We start from the raw sequence: 17618 nt of genomic DNA, 5'->3' as shown, positions 1-17618 counted from the left end.
GACTCGAGAGGTATGCTCAACGAGAGAGAAGCCATTCTAAGGAATCACATTTCGTATACTCAAAACTGAATGTTTAATTTGAAGCCCTGACAATGTTAACTAAGAGTGAGATCCTATCAATCTTTTCCTTTACCTTTTGTAAAACCTAATTATTTAAGATTTATATTTTATATTTTTATACCTAAAAGCTCTTAGCATAAATGAAGACATTTAAGGGTAAAAAAGATTACATTCCACTTGAAAGACAAAGAAAAAGTTATTCTGAAGCATCAAAAGTGAAAGAAAAGAAAAAAAAGATTACAACACCTGGATAAGATATTCAGCTCTGACTTTTCTGGCAACTAAGACGAAAAGGAAGCACATTAAATTACATAGTTTTCATTTTCTGTAAAAAAGACAGAAGGATATAACTTCATCTACAGAGGCACAAATTTTCCTGGAACTCACACAAGCAGTAATTCATCCTGAGATTTTTGTCTAAATGGGACTAAGGAGAAAGATCATAAGCTTTTGTTTCAGAAAAAAAAAGAAAAAAGTTTCGACAGTAAGTACGGTTGAGTTGCTTAACTCTTATCAGCATCAGTTTCGTCTGTAAAAGTAGGGACAATGATATTTATCTCAGGGTACTGTAGCAAAGACTAAATTATGTAATATAAATGGAAGTACTTAGTAGATTGCCTTAAATAGTTTCATGAAACAAAGAGAAATGACACCAGATTTTATTCCGATCTTCTATAAAGGCAGAGGTCATGACATTCAATTGTGCCTTAATGGAAGGAATTTTGTTAGGAGAGATATTTTGCCCCTTTCCCCTGCTCTCTGCTTTCCGAAGGTTTCACTGAATACAGGCACAGAACCTGGAGAATTCAGAATAGACGGACGTGGACAGATATGAGATCGCAATTCAATTTATGATCACATCTTTCAGTTAGTATTTTTTGTGCAGATCCTTTAACCTAATACATTTACTCATCTCAGCTGAGCTTTGTAGTCTGAAAAGGCAAACTAAAAAAGGCTATTTGTCTCCATACTCACCCTCTCTTCACTTTTTTTTATTATGAGGTTAATACATTTTCTCTAAAGAAGAGAATAAAAATCACCTAATACACTTTCCAAATACACACCACCATTTTTTTTTTTTTTTTTGCGGTAAGCGGGCCTCTCACCGTCGTGGCCTCTCCCGTTGCAGAGCACAGGCTCCGGACGCGCAGGCTCAGCGGCCATGGCTCACGGGCCCAGCCGCCCCGCGGCATGCGGGATCCTCCCGGACGGGGGCACGAACCGGTGCTCCCTACATTGGCAGGCGGACTCTCAACCACTGCACCACCAGGGAAGCCCCACACAACCATTTTTGAATGTATAAATGCTAGAAGTTTATAGAATAAGAGGCCACTATGGATTTTATCATTCCTGGAAACCCTTAAGACCACAATTGAACTCCCAACGTGAGAGAATTTTTAAGCTAACAGTTTTGAGCTAACACGAATAGAAAATAAATCTTCTGTGGCCATGCCTCAACTATCCTAGCATTGTCAACCTAGAACTATCCCACTCATTTTCTTTTTTCATGTAACACATATTGGATAACTATGTAAATGAGGTGGGGATCTCATTTCATATTACCATAAACAGTCTTACCAGAACTAAGTGACACCACTTAAAAAGTTAGAGCAAGAGCTGCCCAGTGCAAAAAGAAAATGAAACACTTTAAATGTTCATTTGGTCTCTTTATGAGTCACTAATTTAAACTGAGAAAATTTAGCTGATTGAAGCAATGATTCATACTAGATCATTTTCACAGGGTCCTGACTAGGGTGAGGCAAGGTCTCAGGTGCCAGCGCTGCACTGTGCATGCCTCTGAGAGGGGGCACCTCCTCTATTCTGTGCCTTCAGTGCCTGGCTGCCCTCACCTTAGCCTCAGCCCTGATTTTAACTTGCAAAAAATTTTATTTATCCAAGTTATTCTTATTCAACTGTTATCTATTGGCTATTCTGGGCACTTCACCCAATTCCCCTGACACCATTTCTAGATGATATGCATCTTTGAGCTGCTTCCAGGAATATTCGCTAGTTCATCTCTCTCAATAATTTCCTTCCAATAATTTCTTCCCAAATACCTGATATATCTTTCCCAGACTAGGAAACAATGTCTTCAGGATACTCATAAACCAATGATCTGTTTTGAGCATTTTTTCTCTGTTAGGACAGCAAAACGGTAAAAACATGGCTAAGACAAGGCAGTGATAGTACAGTGGAAAAAATTCATGGATTAAAAAACTAGGCTTAACGGTACCAACTGCTGGCAAGGATGCAGAGCAACTGGAACTCTCATTCACTGCTGGTGGGAATGCAAAAGATACAGTCACTTTGGAAAATAGTCTGGCAGTTTCTTACAACATGAAACACTTTCCATATGACCCAGCAGTCCTGCTCCTCGTATTTACCAAGAGAAATGGAAACTTATATTTACACAAAAATACGTACACAATTGTGTACAGCAGCTTTATTTATAGGCACTCCCAAATGAAAACAGCTCAAATGTCCATCAGCTGGTGAATGGATTAACAAACTGTGGTATATCCATACAATGGAATACTACTCAGCAATAAAAATTAGGACAAATTACTAATATTTACAACAACATTGATTGATCTGTTTTATGGTAAGTGAAAAAACCGAGACTAAAAAGACTAATAGGGCTTCCCTGGTGGCGCAGTGGTTGAGAGTCCACCTGCCGATGCAGGGGACATGGGTTCGTGCTCCGGTCTGGGAAGATCCCACATGCCGCTGAGCGGCTGGGCCCGTGGGCCATGGCCGCTGGGCCTGAGCGTCTGGAGCCTGTGCTCCACGGTGGGAGAGGCCACAACAGTGAGAGGCCCGCGTACCGCAAAAAAAAAAAAAAAAAAAAAAAAAAAAAAGGCAAAACTATAGGGATAGAAAACAGATCAACTGGAGTTAGGGAAAAGGGTCACTACAAAGGGGTCAAGAGGGAATTTTCTGGGGTGATGGAACAATTTTATATATTGATTATGGTGATGGTTACACAACTGTATGCATTAGTCAAAAATCATAGAAACGTATGCTGGAAAGGGTAAATTTTATTGTATATCATATCTCAATAAATCTGACTTAAAAAAAGGAAAAAAAACTGGGGTTATCTCTTAGTTACCACCTGGCTCTGGGGAAGCCACCAAAACCTGATTTTCTTCTTTTATAAAATAGGGATTCTGTTACCTTTAAAATATTTTTTGTGAGGAACAAATTAAAAGAAAACTTATGAATTTTGAAGTTCAATACAAATATTTTACACCAGGCACTGGCCATACAATGATGAATAAGACAGAGGTACACTAAAGAAATGTACTGTCTAGGGACTTCCCTGGTGGTCCAGGGGCAAAGACTCAGCACTCTCAATGCAAGGAGCCTGGGTCTGACCACTGGTCACGGAACTAGATCCCACATCCTGCAACTAAGAGCCCACATGCCACAACTAAAATATCCCGCATACCACAACTAAAGATACTGCATGTCACAACTAAGACCCGACGCAGCCCAATAAATATTAAAAAAAAAAAAAAAAGAAATTTACTGTCTAGAGGGAGAAAGGAATAAGACAGATAATTATTAAATAACATGGAAATTCAATGACAGAGATATGAACAAGGCAATAGGGGCCATCAAGAAGGAGCATTCCAGGAATAAGAATTAACTCATAATGAACACAGACTACTGGGATCCAATAATCTTAACCCAATATGATTTTGAAAAAGCCTAAGGTGGTAAAAATTATGACAAAATGGAAAAAGTACCTCACGATGATTCAGAAGTTGTTCCAAATCTAATGCCATTTGATTCTTCATGTGCTGTAAAGCTGACTTTTCTTTATTTAAATTGCTGGAAAAAAAAACCCACCAAGTTTTTAAAAGTTGTCATACTAATATAAATTTAATTAACAAATAATAAATAGCAAAAGACTAAAGCTGATGGTTTGAATTAAAGAAAAATTAAATTTATAGTTCATAAAGATATCAGATCAGTGACTACAATGTTTGATTCAATCATTGGCCTGGCTATTTTATAAGAATACTTTTTCTTTTCACAACTATTTGACAATGCAACTGAGATGCTTTCTAAGAATACTTTCCTGCCTAGTAGGGGCATAAAATTGGTGTTTTAAAGATGACTGGTTACTCCTGAAATGTAAAAAGATGAAGTGGGACTTATATAAAAGGTAAAAAGAAAGTACGTATGGGCACCATATTAAAATTTGAGACACTGAAAGTCAAATTACAACATTTATCCTTAAAACTGAAAGTAGTATCTTATAATTTATCACATACTAAATTACCAGGTATATAACTGAGTGAGATAAATGAACCAGATATTTGATCTACAGTAAACTCGGGGAAACAATTTTTTTTTTTTGCGGTACACAGGCCTCTCACTGCTGTGGCCTCTCCCGTTGCGGAGCACAGGCTCAGTGGCCATGGCTCACAGGCCCAGCTGCTCCATGGCATGTGGGATCTTCCCGGACCGGGGCACAAACCCGTGTCCCCTGCATTGGCAGGCAGACTCTCAACCACTGCGCCACCAGGGAAGCCCTCGGGGAAACAATTTTTGTCTCCAAATTCTTAGTTCAATCTTCAACTTCTAAGTCCGCATTGTGAATTTCTCTTTGAAATGACCTATCTTCTGATAGGAAAGGGTGAGAAGCCTAATTGTAAGGATATGTTAATATTTTAAAACATAAATATTTGAGGCCTGTCTTATACTGTCTGGAGTTTGATTATTCAACTCTAAATAAAAATATTTAGTTTGATTATTCAACTCTAAATAAAAATATTTAGAACCATTAAATAAAATATTCTTTGAAAGACACTGGGATGAGTCTACCCAGACGGCACTACAAGGATTAAGAAAAGCAACACTTAATTGAAGCAACGTAATTCCTTGAATGTCAAAACAAAATCTGTAAAGGTAAAATTAATGAGAATTGTTTTGCTGAACAGGTAAGATGTTTTAAGTTATACTTTAAGAAAATAGAATGCCACCAATTTTCAAAATATTAGGGAGAAGTTTTTTTAAACTCAGTGAATAGTAGTAGTATTCTGAAAGCACTGGTAATTCCAAGGACTTAAGAGTAAAAAAAAAATGTACATTTTCCTCCTTCCTACTAATTGAGAACTTCCCCAAGGAAGCATCAGAGTTTGTCCTCTGAGAAGACTAGATGGAACTCTGACTTCTGTTTCCAACTGTGCCACTGACTCAACTGTGTGGTGTAAAGCACGACACATACCACCCCACTGAACCTGTTTTCACATCCGTAAAAGTGGAAAATAATACTCATGTATGTCAAAGGGACATGTGAATTATCTAATGAATGATTACATAAAACTCTACAAAATGCTATATCGTTTTACTAATTTAGATGAGAAACAGTCATCAGAGGAAAACAGTAATTAAATGTCAATAAAGGTAAGCAGCTCAGCATAAAAACAAACTGACTTTTGGAGTTAGGCGTCAGAGATCCTACTGAGCTGAGGAGTTGAAAAGAACTAGATGATAAAAAGGAAACTGAGTGCTGTGTTCTGCTTGAGTCCCCCAAAGCATGGTAAAATCAGGTGTTTCTGTAACTTTAAAATTCTCTCTTTAGCTAGGGTCACACTGAAGACAAAATATTTCTCTTTCTCTTTTTCTTTCTTTTATTTTTCTATTATTTTTTGGCTGTGTTTGGTCTTCGTTGCTGCATGTGGGCTTTCTCTAGTTGCGGCGGGCAGGGGCTACTCTTCATTGCAGTGCACGGGCTTCTCACTGCAGTGGCTTCTCTTGTTGCAGAGCACAGGCTCTAGAATGTGCAGGCTTCAGTAGTTGCGGCACGTGGGCTCAGTAGTTGCGGCGCGTGGGCTCAGTAGTTGCGGTGTGCGGGCTTAGCTGCTCTGTGCCATCTGGGATCTTCCCGGACCAGGGCTCGAACCTGTGTCCCCTGCACTGGTGGGTGGATTCTTAACCACTGAGCCACCAGGGAAGTCCCCAAAATATTTTTCAAAGTGAAAATAAATGTTCAGTAAATACGAATAGGAATATTCAAGGAACAGATGTGTTCATATACATGCACATATACATGTTCGTATACATGTACCCACATACACACAGAATGTAAACATGCACTTACATGCAGTACATACATGGGTGCGCTCGCACAAACACATACACAGATACACAGACACACACGTAGGCTCTCAAACACCAACAGACCCATTAAATAAAGTGTAGTGTAATAGGAACGGAATGTTGATGTAATTAAAGAATTTTGACTGAATAATTCATTAGAAATGCTTTCTATGTAGTGTTTAATTTTTTCAGAATAAAGTAAGTATTCCATATTTAAATAAAAAAACTAAACATATAACATGGAATAAAAGGTAAGTGGATAAACTGGTTGACAAAGCAACTCAGTTCTATTTGCAAGACGTTGGCTCCACAGACAATACTTGGATATATATTTTCAAAGTCTTAGCCTTCTCTTTCTTAAATTACAAGGGAGACTACCTTCAACACGTGGGTCTCTAAAACTGAATACGATGATGATTATACTCTGTGTTCTTCCACACACAGTAATTACTCAATAGAAGTTTAGTCTCCATAAGACATTTCATAACAGTGGAAACTTACCTTTAAAAATACAAAGCTTCTATGCGTGACTCATAAAGCAACTACAAAACAAATCTCCTTATGAGCACGTCTACCGTGAATGGTATATTACACCCATAATTGTTCAATTCACTGTTAATTATTACTCAGAAATTCATGTTTATGGCTCTGTTTCACCTGCTATATGAAAACATATTCTTGATATATTGTTCTTTAACTTCCTGGATCAATATACTCTGGCCTAGCCTTATAAGTGCCTAAGTAGTCTTTTCTTCCTAAATGACTAGTTAACGATAAATGGAGAATTGAAAACAGAGAAAGAAAACTTATGCTAATTATTCTCTTTCCGTGCTTCCTTTGGTCCTGAACTATAGATCAAACACTATAACCCAGATTGTCTCTTATAGATTGGTGGAGGAGAGTTAAAAGTACTACTTTTAGAACAGAGTATTACTTTAATGACAGTTAGTAGTGATATCTCAAATGTTAGCTTTTAACATGTTTATCACGATTTCATTTTAGTGCATGTTTGCGCTAATCTTCCTAGGCATTGAATAAATTGTATTGATGGCTAAATTGGCAAGTTGTGGATGTGATATTGTTTTATTTTGTAAGAAAATGATAAAATTTATATTCAGTTCTTTAAAGAGCTTTTATTGTATAAGCTAGAGAAACATTTACAAATTAACCAGTTAATGTAAGTATTCTTTACAATTAAAATCCACACCCAGCAAAAAGTAACAGGAATGATCAAGGAACATAATCACTTAGTCATCTTTTTGGATGGATCATCGAATGTTTAAATTTCGAATTAATGAAGGACAAAAGGAAGGGAGGTAACATTTACTGAGCTCCTCCTGTGTGCCGGAAGCTTTTTATATATGTTACTTCATTTAATTCTCACAACTACCCCTTGATGTTCACATTAGTATCTACATTTTACAGACACATTTACCATGAGAAGAGAAATCAGGCTGACGTGTAGTCAAAGCCCAGGATAATTCTACTCTATTTGAAATGCCGTTGGCTCAGAGTCAGGGTGATGGTAGATAGAAATGTGATCTAACCTGTTGTATCTGACTTGTTGATTGTATTGTATGGCATCACATCCTTTCATTCACGTCATCAGGGTACAGCTACAGCATCTCACAAGCCATAATTAAAATTCGGAAAGCACCTTAACTTTTCACATTAGAAGATAGTTGCTTCAATGAAGAGCAAGACTTCATATCCTGTGAAATATTAGTTCAGAATCTACTAAAATAGTATACAATAAATATATGAGACACAGACAGCTTTAAAGCCTTCAGATGTTTAGCACACAAAATATTTTTTTTTGTTTAATTCCATAATTGGCATAGTTCTTGTGATTACTGTTGCTGTAATTAAGGGAGTCCTAATTTTTGTCAAAATTCAGCATATTTTGAGAAATGTTATTTCTCACTTCAAAGATAATTTTCAACATAAAAATGTGTTAAATATAAGACAATACTAGTAATAGCAAACATTTAAAAAGCATTTTTAACAATGTATAGGAATAGTGCTATATATATTACAAAGGTTATATCATTTAATCCTCTGAATAACCATGTGAATTAAGTGCTGTTGGTGCCACTCTCATTTCACAGATGAGAAAATTGGCTATAGGGTCCAATACCATAGCTATTAGCTAGCCACAAGTGGCAATGAAAATTAATATTAATTTAATTCAAATAAAATTAAAATTTTAGTTCCTCAGTAACACTAACCATATTTCAGATGCCCAATAGCCACATGTAGCTAGCAGCTACCATACTGGACAATGCAGATAGGGAATTTTTTTTTTTTATTATGAAATATTTCAAGAGAGAAACTATAACAATGTATCTGTCACCCAGCCTCAACAATTATCAACTCATTAAAAGCCTTCCTTTTAACCACTATTCTACACTTTTTTTTTTTGCTTCTCTTCGTTAATTACATTAGTTAAAGAAAAATTATCCCTTATTCAGATTAGAACATAGGGAGGCAGTATAACATAATGGTTAAGAGTATGGAATTAGAAAGCAGACAGATCTGGATTCAAATTTTGGCCCTATCACAAAACTAATATGTTTTTATTTTTTTTTATTTTTTTTTTTACTAATATGTTTTTAGATGACAAGTTGCTAAATTTCTCTAGGGCTGAATTTGTTCATCATTACAATTTTCTCCTGTAGCTGGCTATTATTTTTCTTTATATTAAACATTTTCAGCTTTCCTAGTTCTTAGTAAAATAACTATTCAAATAAACTTACTTGAAGGTAACTGTGAAAGAGGTAATTTTTTCCACAGGCCTTTTATATATCCCTGCTCCAAGATTACAAAGGTAAGACAAAACACTATACAAAACTTCAAATATATCAAATATATAATATGGAAAGAAAAGGTTCTCTTTGGGGTTCTTTCCTCAATTTCCTTAAGATAAGCAAGTCTCCAGTGAATGATGAGACATAATTTCTATTGCTCCCAATAGCTATTTATAGAACTATTTAATTAATTCACTGAATTGATTTATTAATGCTGGTTATGAATATTCTAAATATTAATTTTAACTTTAAAATTAATCTACAAATAAATTGTTACTCATGTTGACATTTAAAACATAAATGTGATTTAAAATTACTTCATTATATTGTCAAAAAATTCTGATCAGGAATAAAGTTTTGGACCAATTATTTTGGTGGGGTAGAAACGAGAGGAAAAGATAACTACTCTGATTTATCAAAAAGAACACTCACAGTTTGTAGTTAATTACCAGCAGTTTTATATTTTTGGTTATATATCTTAGGAAACCTGAATTTAATAGCTATCTTTTCCAATAACTATATTTTTCAATAAACTACCTTTTCTAATTCCTTAATTTAAGAATTTTCTCTCCCATCTAATTCTTTGCTTCTACCTTTATAAATTGGTTGATAATTTATCTACTTACTTATTCTAAATAATCTTAAGATCTAATAACAAGCCAACTAACTAAGCATCCATGAATTAAAACCTCTTTCTTTATATAGAATCATTCTTCTACTGTTATTTAAAAAGACTAAAATGATCATATAGATGAACAGGTAAAGAATTTGAATGATTATTCAGTGGAGCAAGTCTTTTGGATAAAGTGTCATGTAAGAAAACAATTTCAATCTAAGGAAGTGAAAGGAATTTATTTACATCGAGGTAATTCATGGTTTACTTCATGTAAAGGGTCAGTGGAAGAAACGCCTAAAAATTCCTTGGTAAAGTCAACATGAATCTAAGTAAATTTGTACATTTTATCTGTTTGTGAACACCTTAATGTGATGTGACTTAGTTTTTCTAAGAGAAATTGAACTCATTACATTTAAGACCCCCTTCGTTATTTCAATATTTTCTTCACAATTTCCAACCTGAATTCGTCTATAGCAGTATTGTGCTTACAATGCCTTTATTACTCAAATAAAAGATTTGTAGATGGTTTACCTGACGTCTTTCTCAAGTTGGGTAATACACTCCTTCAGTGAATCAATCTTAGAATCTCTCTGACGCACTGATTCAATGAGATACCTGTAAGGTTGTTGAGTCTGGTTTAACAGAGAATTGGCCCTGTCAAGCTAAAGAAAAACAGATTTCATTAAAATCTAGACAATTTTATAAGAACCTAAAATTGTTCAGAATGTTCTAGCACAGATACAGTACACAAACTCTCCCTTATATGAATTACTCTGAAAAGCTCTTCCTGTATAAATTCGAAGGTTTTAAAAATTATTAATCAACATAACTATTCTTTAGCTAAAAATGAAACTTTTATTTGAACTTTATTTCTACTCAAAATAATATAATCACAGGATAATTTAGTAATTTTTCATGTCTTCATATTCCCTTCCATCTTTACTTATGTACCTAAACCACTATGTATAATTTACGTACCTAAATCACTATGTAAAATTAAAATTTTAAACGATTATGTTTAAAATATAAACAACATACAATTTACCATTTTATCCAATTTACAGTGTACAATTCAGGGGCATTAAGTACATTCTTGATGTGTAACCATCACTAGTATCTATTTCCAGAACATGTTCATCAACCCAAACAGAAACTCTATACCCATTAAGCAAAAACACTCCTCTTATCCCCCATTTCCTGGAAACCCCTATTCTCTCTGTCTGTATTTGCCTATTCTAGATACCTCATGTAAGTGGAATCATATGACATTTGTCATTTTTTGTCTGCTTAATTTACTTATTGTAATGTTTTCAAGGTTCACCCAGGTTGTACCATGTATCAGAACTTCATTCCTTTTTATGGCTAAATAATATTCCAATGTATGTTTATAGTATATTTTGTTTATTCATTCATCTGTTGGTGGATACTTGTGTTGTTTCCACTTTTTGGCTATTGTGACCAATGTTGTGGTATATAAATATCTGTTTTGAGTCCCTGTTTTCAATTCCTTTGGGTATCTACCTAGGAGTGGAGTGGAATTGCTAGGTCATATGATAATTCTATATTTAACTTTTTGAGGAACTGCCAGCTGTTTTTCATAGTGGCTGCATCATCTTACATTCCTACCAGAAATGCACTTGGTTCCAATTTCTCCACATCCTCGCCAACAAAGTTATTTTATGTGCCTATTGGCCATTTGTATATCCTCTCTGGAGAAATGTCTATTCAGGTCTTTTGCCCATATTTTAGTTAGGCTGTCTTTTTTTTTTCTTTTTTTTGCTGTTGAATTGTAGGAGTTCTTTATATATTATGGATATTAAGCCCTTATTAGCTGTATGATTTGCAAATATTGTCTCCTATTCTGTGGGTTGTCTTTTCACTATCTTGATATGGCCCTTTGGATCACAAAAGTTTTTAATTTTGATGAAATCCAACTTACCTACTTTTCTTTTGTTGTCCATACTTTTGGTGTCATTTTAAAGAAACCACTGCCAAATCCAAGGTCATAAAGATATTCTCCTATGTTTTCTTCTATGAGTTTTATACCTTTCTTTTTGAAATTTAGGACTTTGATCCATTTTGAGTTAATTTTTGTATATAGTGTAAGACATGGGTCTAATTTCAATCTTTTACACATAGATATCCAATTTTACCAGCACCAATTGTTGAAAAGACTGTCTTTTCTCCATTGAGTGGTCTTGGCAACCTTACTGGAAAAACCATTAACCATATATGTGAGATTTACTTCTGGGCTCTGTATTCTATTCCATCAGTCTTATATGTCTATCCTTAAGCCAGCACAACACTGTTGTGGTTACTGTAACTTCACAGTAAATTTTAAAATCTGAGTTTTTCAACTTTTGTTTTTTAAGATTGTTCTGGCTATTTGGGGTCACCTGAAATTCCACATGAATTTTAGAATGGGTTTTTCTATTGCTGCAAAAACATGCCTTTGGGATTCTGATACAGACTGCACTGAATCTGTAAGCTGTTTTGGGTGGTACTGTTATCTATCTTAACAATATTAAGTCTTCTATATACAGATGGCTAACAGGCACATGAAAAGATGTTCAACATTGCTAATCATCTGAGAAATGCAAATCAAAATCACAGTAAGATACCACCTCACACCTGTCAGAACAGCTATCACCAAAAAGACCACAAATAACAAATGTTGGAGAGGATGTGGAGAAAAGAGAACCCTCGTGCACTGTTGGTGGGAATGTAAATTGATACAGCCACTATGGAGAACGGTCTGAAGTTTCCTTTAAAAACTAAAAATAGAACTACCATATGATCCAGCAATCCTATTCCTGGGCATATATCCAGAAAAGATGAAAACTCTAATTTGAAAAGATACACACACCCCAATACTCACAGTAGCATTACTTACAATAGGCAAGACATGGAAGCAACCTAAGTGTCCATCAACAGATGAATGGATAAAGAAGATGTGGTATACACACACACACACACACACACACACACACAATGGAATACTACTCAGCCATAAAAAAGAATGAATTTTTGCCATTGGCAACACCATGGATGGACTTGGAGGGTATTATGCTTAGTGAAATAAGTCAGACAGAGAAAGACAAATACTATAATGTTATTTATCTGTGGAATCTAAAGAATACAACAAACTAGTGAATATAACAAAAAAGAAAAGGACTCTCAGATATAGAAAAGAAACTAGTGGTTATCAGTGGAAAGAGGGAAAAGAGGGAGGGGGAAGAGAGGGGTAGGGGAAGTACAAACTAGTAGGTATAAAATAAATAAGTGGGAACTCCCTGGCGATCCAGTGGTTAGGAGTCCATGCTCTCACTGCTGAGGGCCCGGGTTTAAACCCTGGTTGGGGAACTAAGATCTCACAAGCTGAGTGGGCAAAAAAAAAAAAAGCAGCTACAAGAATATATTGTACACCACAAGAAATATAGCCAATAGTTTATAATAAATATAAATGGAGTATAATCTTTAAAAATTGTGAATCACTATGTTGTATACCTCAAACTTAAACAATGTTGTAAATCAATGATACCTCAATTTAAAAAATTAAAGAAAATAACCCCCAAACCAACCAACCAACCAACAACCAACCAAAAAACAATCTTAAGTCTTCTAATCCATTAGCCTGGGATGTCTTTCCATTTATTAGGTCTTCTTTAATTTCTTTCAGGAATGTTTTGTAGTTTTCAGTGTACAAGTCTTTCTCCCCTTTGATCAAATTTATTTCTATTTTATTTTATAAATGAAATTGTTTTAGTTCCTTTCTGGATTGTTCAATGTTAATATACTATGTACAACTTAGTACAGTTGTATACTATGTATATAGTTGTATATATACTATGTTGTATACTATGTACAACTTTATATTATTCTTTTTTACTTTACCTTATATCATAATCATTCTTCCAGGCTGTTAGAATACCTTCATTTATATTTTTGTATTTTTAATGGTTACAAAACTGTCTAGTAAGCCAATGTGCTAGAGTTTAATTACATTGTTTATACTAGTAAACATTTAGGATGCTATCAATTTTTGACTAGTATAAATAATGCTAAAACAAACTAGTTTTGTATTGTAGATGTTTTATCTTTTTCTCATATTTATTTATTTGGTTGTGCCAGGCGGGCTCCTTAGTTGTGGCAGAAGGGCTCCTTAGTTGCAGCACGTGGGATCCTTAGTTGTGGCTCGCTGGCTCATTAGCTGTGGCATGTGAACTCTTAGTTGCGTCATGCATGTGGGATCTAGTTCCCTGACCAGGTATTGAACCCAGGCCCCCCGCATTGGGAGCTCAGAGTTCTATCCACTGCGCCCCCAGGGAAGTCCCTAGACGTTTTTTCTTAATATTTTGTTTGTTAAATTTTTTCAGAACAGAAGATGCACTAAGGTTAAAGGGGTATAACTATGTAATACTCTTGACACATAAGACCAAAGTTCTTTCTAAAGGATTTTATCATTTTATATACTCAACCAACCTTAAGTGTTTTTTTTTTTTAAATTAATTAATTAATTTTTGGCTGCTTTGGGTCTTCGTTGCTGCATGTGGCCTTTCTCTAGTTGCGGCGAGCGGGGGCTACTCTTCATTGTGGTGCACGGGTTCCGTTGCTCCGCGGCATGTGGGATCTTCCCTGACCAGGGCTCAAACCCGTGTCCTCTGCGTTGGCAGGCAGACTCCCAACCCCTGGGCCACCAGGGAAGTCCCAACCTTAGTTTTCTTTTTGCTTCTTCGTGTTTACTCTTTTTCTCCTAAGCAAATATGAAATGTATGCTAGAACAGGACTAAACACAGCACTGTCAGTATCAGGAGGCCCCTACTTTGGTATATAGTAAGTTCTCAAAAAAGGTATTCTAAAGTTGGATATGCAAAAACTGAACAATAAGAACAAAAGTGGTGGATATCTATTATTATAAGGATGAGGGGGTGGGGAAGGGAGTATTTTATTACGCAGAATAATAAATTATAAAATTCCTGATTTATGAACTTAAATGTCCTTTGACAAAAAATTTCTAGCTTTTTATATGAAAAAATTTTTTTTCCTCTTTCCTTTACAACCCCTAACGAGTTTGAGGCTAAAGATTTGCTATTTTTCTAGGACAAGAAATGATTTCTATTTCCTTCTCAAATAAACTACATTTACAAGTTCTATACATTTTTTTTTCAAATTAAGATCTAAACATATTTATTTTAGCACTGCAATTTTTTTTTACAAATTAATTAATTAGTTAATTTGTGGCTGTGTTGGGTCCTTGTTGCTGCGTGCAGGCTTTCTCTAGTTGTAGTCAGCGGGGGCTACGCTTCGTTGCGGTGTGTGGGCTTCTCATTGTCGTGGCTTCTCTTGTTGCGGAGCACGGGCTCTAGGCGTGCAGGCTTCAGGAGCTGTGGCACATGGGCTCAGTAGTTGTGGCTCATGGGCTCTAGAGCTCAGGCTCAGTAGCCGTGGCACATGGGCTTAGTTGCTCTGCAGCATGTGGGATCTTCCCGGGCCAGGGCTTGAACCTGTGTCCCCTGCATTGGCAGGTGGATTCTTAACCACTGCACTACCAGGGAAGTCCGTAGCACTGCAAGTTTTTTGGTCTCCCTCTCACAGGGAAAAAAAAATAATGAGTTACTAGCAGTCTCGAAGCTGAAGGTGGAGAGAAGGGCAGGATGGGTATAGTGGAAGGTAGAGAGGAAGGCAGAAAGAATCAAAGGCAGAAACATTCATTGTGAAAATGATCAACCATGAGGTCCAGGTAGGTGAGGAGGAAAGTGAAGCCAAGAGGTGGCTGACCAACTGTTAGAGGATATCTGCACACAGTTTGAGGACCACTTTATAAAAGCTATGTAAACTATTCGTCTAAATTATACTAGACATTTTTGTTATGGCTGCATTAAGTATAGCCCAGGAAAAAATTCCTCAAAGAATAAGAAATGAATAGTGAAAGGAAAGAAGACTTTTTTTGGACACAATTCATTGCAGTGAAAGGAGAGCCATAAAGAAAAAAATACCATAAATATTTTCTATAGTTTGGGTTTTAGTGTCCTTTTTCCTTGCTTTGGTAATCATTCTTTAAAATCTATTATAATGTCACTGGAATCTTATTACTCTACTAAGTTACTTTATGAACATTCAAATATGCAGCTGGACAAAAATAAAACTAAGTCCTACTTACCTGTACAACCAGTTTCACTAGTTAATTAAATCAAACAATTGCCTTGACTTTGTTTTTACAGAACTGACCCTAACTGAATAAACTGAACTGGCAAGTTGTTTTGTGTTTCGAAGTGCAGAATAGCCCGGGGTGCATGTGGGGGGATTGGGTGGTGTAGGAAAGAACTAAGGGCATTTTCAAATTGTAGTCAGCTGTAGTCTAGAATGAGCCATGTTTAAACTTATCAAACCTGACTTCAGTTACATAAAAAATATAACAGCAGGCATTAGTCTTAATTATTTTAGTTCGTTTTTTTCTCATTACTGCAATTACATATATTAGGTTTTAGTATTATATCAAAATTAAGGGTCAAAAGCCTTACTTTCAGAATGTATTTCTACTATACAACCTACAAACTTCTCACTCTCTAGATAATAAAACTTCTATAGTGCTGTCAATTTTAAGAATGTTTCTTTATAAACTTGTGAGCTTCTAAATCCCCCAAATTTAATTTAATAACTCAGGGAAAAGTACACGTATATTTTTCAGTGAAAAGTGATGCTAATATCTATTTTTGAAATCAGTGTAACTTAACAGAATTTAATTCCTCCAATATGGTTAAAAAATCTTTCTGTAACTATAATCATTAGTATTAAAAAAAGTTTCACAATCGCTCACTTTGCCTATTGTTAGTAATCTTTTCCTTATAAAGCCTTAGTAATTAGTGACTCAGGAATCATATACGTAATGAATGATGCAGGACCAAACCCATGATACAACATTTTATAGAATCGTTATTTCTCCTTTGTTTCAGTAAACTGTACACATGATTCAGAGAAAAGCAACACCTGATTATAATACATATGTTCTCTTAAAGTTAAAAGACATATGAAGGTGACTACAATTTGTTGTGTTTTTCCTAAAAGTGGGATTTTTTTTCTTGTGGAGTTTATTTTCAAAGATACTCCTAGAAATGGTACTCTTCCTTACCAGGGACAAAACGCATTCTGTTGAATGGAATTTAACATTGAGATGCTTTCCGTGTATAAAATATATACAAGTGACACCTTCTAGTAGCGGTAATTAGTTGTGCTGAAAAACCCACATATCCTGTTGCCTGATCTTTCTGACTGTGCCATGGAATGGAAAATGCCTATTTGAGGTCCAGTAGGGGGCAATACTTTGGTACTACTTTTCTGTGTTCTCAGTCCACAGCAGTAGTTCTCAAACCCAGCCAATCATCAGAAGCACTGGGGGAAATGTTAAAAAGCGGATTTCTGGGCTCTGCCCCAGTCCCAGTGAATCAAAATTTCTCAGGGTTGGGCCTTAGATTCTGATGATCAGTCCAATTTGGAAGGCACAGCTCTTGTGGTCTTGGACTTGTTATAGGCCACTCCATTCAACTATTCTAGTAGGTTTAAAAGTACATAAACCATCTCACATGCTGAATTTGCCGTCCTCCCCATTAACGCTGGCTTCTTCTCCTAGGTTCCTATATGGTTAATGACATCATCATCTTCAACAGGGGTAATATTTAATGGATACAAGTCACCAATTAGGATGTCAGCCTTTGCACTGGGGCAGGATCCTGAAGAAACTCTGTGGTTCTAGGTGTTACTTTTTTGTTGCCAGAAGATGGGGAGGTCTAGAAGATCTTAGGAGAGGGACAAGGACAGACGGATAGTGGTGGCAGAATGACACTTGTGGGCTGAGGGCAACATCTGTTTTACAAATATTTGTGCAAATATTCTATTATTTTAATAACCAAAAGCAAGCGCATACTCATTGATTGTCAACCCTGTGCTGGTCCTGAGTATGGTCCAGATAATAAGGAGAAATTCATGAGAGGAGGATGTTAAAATATTTGAAAGTAATCAGTGTGGAA

At 35.7% G+C, this 17618-nt stretch overlaps 1 protein-coding gene across 5 annotated transcripts in view; it reads right to left on the bottom strand.

The window, feature by feature from the left end:
* PIBF1 (progesterone immunomodulatory binding factor 1) overlaps nucleotides 1–17618 on the bottom strand; it is a 212483-nt gene that overhangs the window by 24945 nt on the left and 169920 nt on the right. For 2 of the 5 annotated variants that reach the window (XM_030838671.3, XM_060287869.2), the window contains 2 exons: nucleotides 10126–10256; nucleotides 3810–3894 (listed from right to left, as the gene is read on the bottom strand). In XM_030838671.3, the coding sequence (XP_030694531.1) occupies nucleotides 3810–3894; nucleotides 10126–10256 (216 nt within the window). Of the gene's footprint in view, nucleotides 1–3809; nucleotides 3895–7718; nucleotides 7884–10125; nucleotides 10257–17618 lie in introns of those variants that run through there. The other 3 variants (XR_004035579.2, XM_060287868.1, XM_030838672.2) reach the window with 3 other exon arrangements.

Source organism: Globicephala melas, chromosome 18, assembly GCF_963455315.2.
Source record: "Globicephala melas chromosome 18, mGloMel1.2, whole genome shotgun sequence".
Lineage (NCBI taxonomy): Eukaryota > Metazoa > Chordata > Mammalia > Artiodactyla > Delphinidae > Globicephala > Globicephala melas.
The sequence above is the reverse complement of the archived record's forward strand: the minus strand, read 5'-3'. Positions and strand labels throughout refer to the sequence as shown.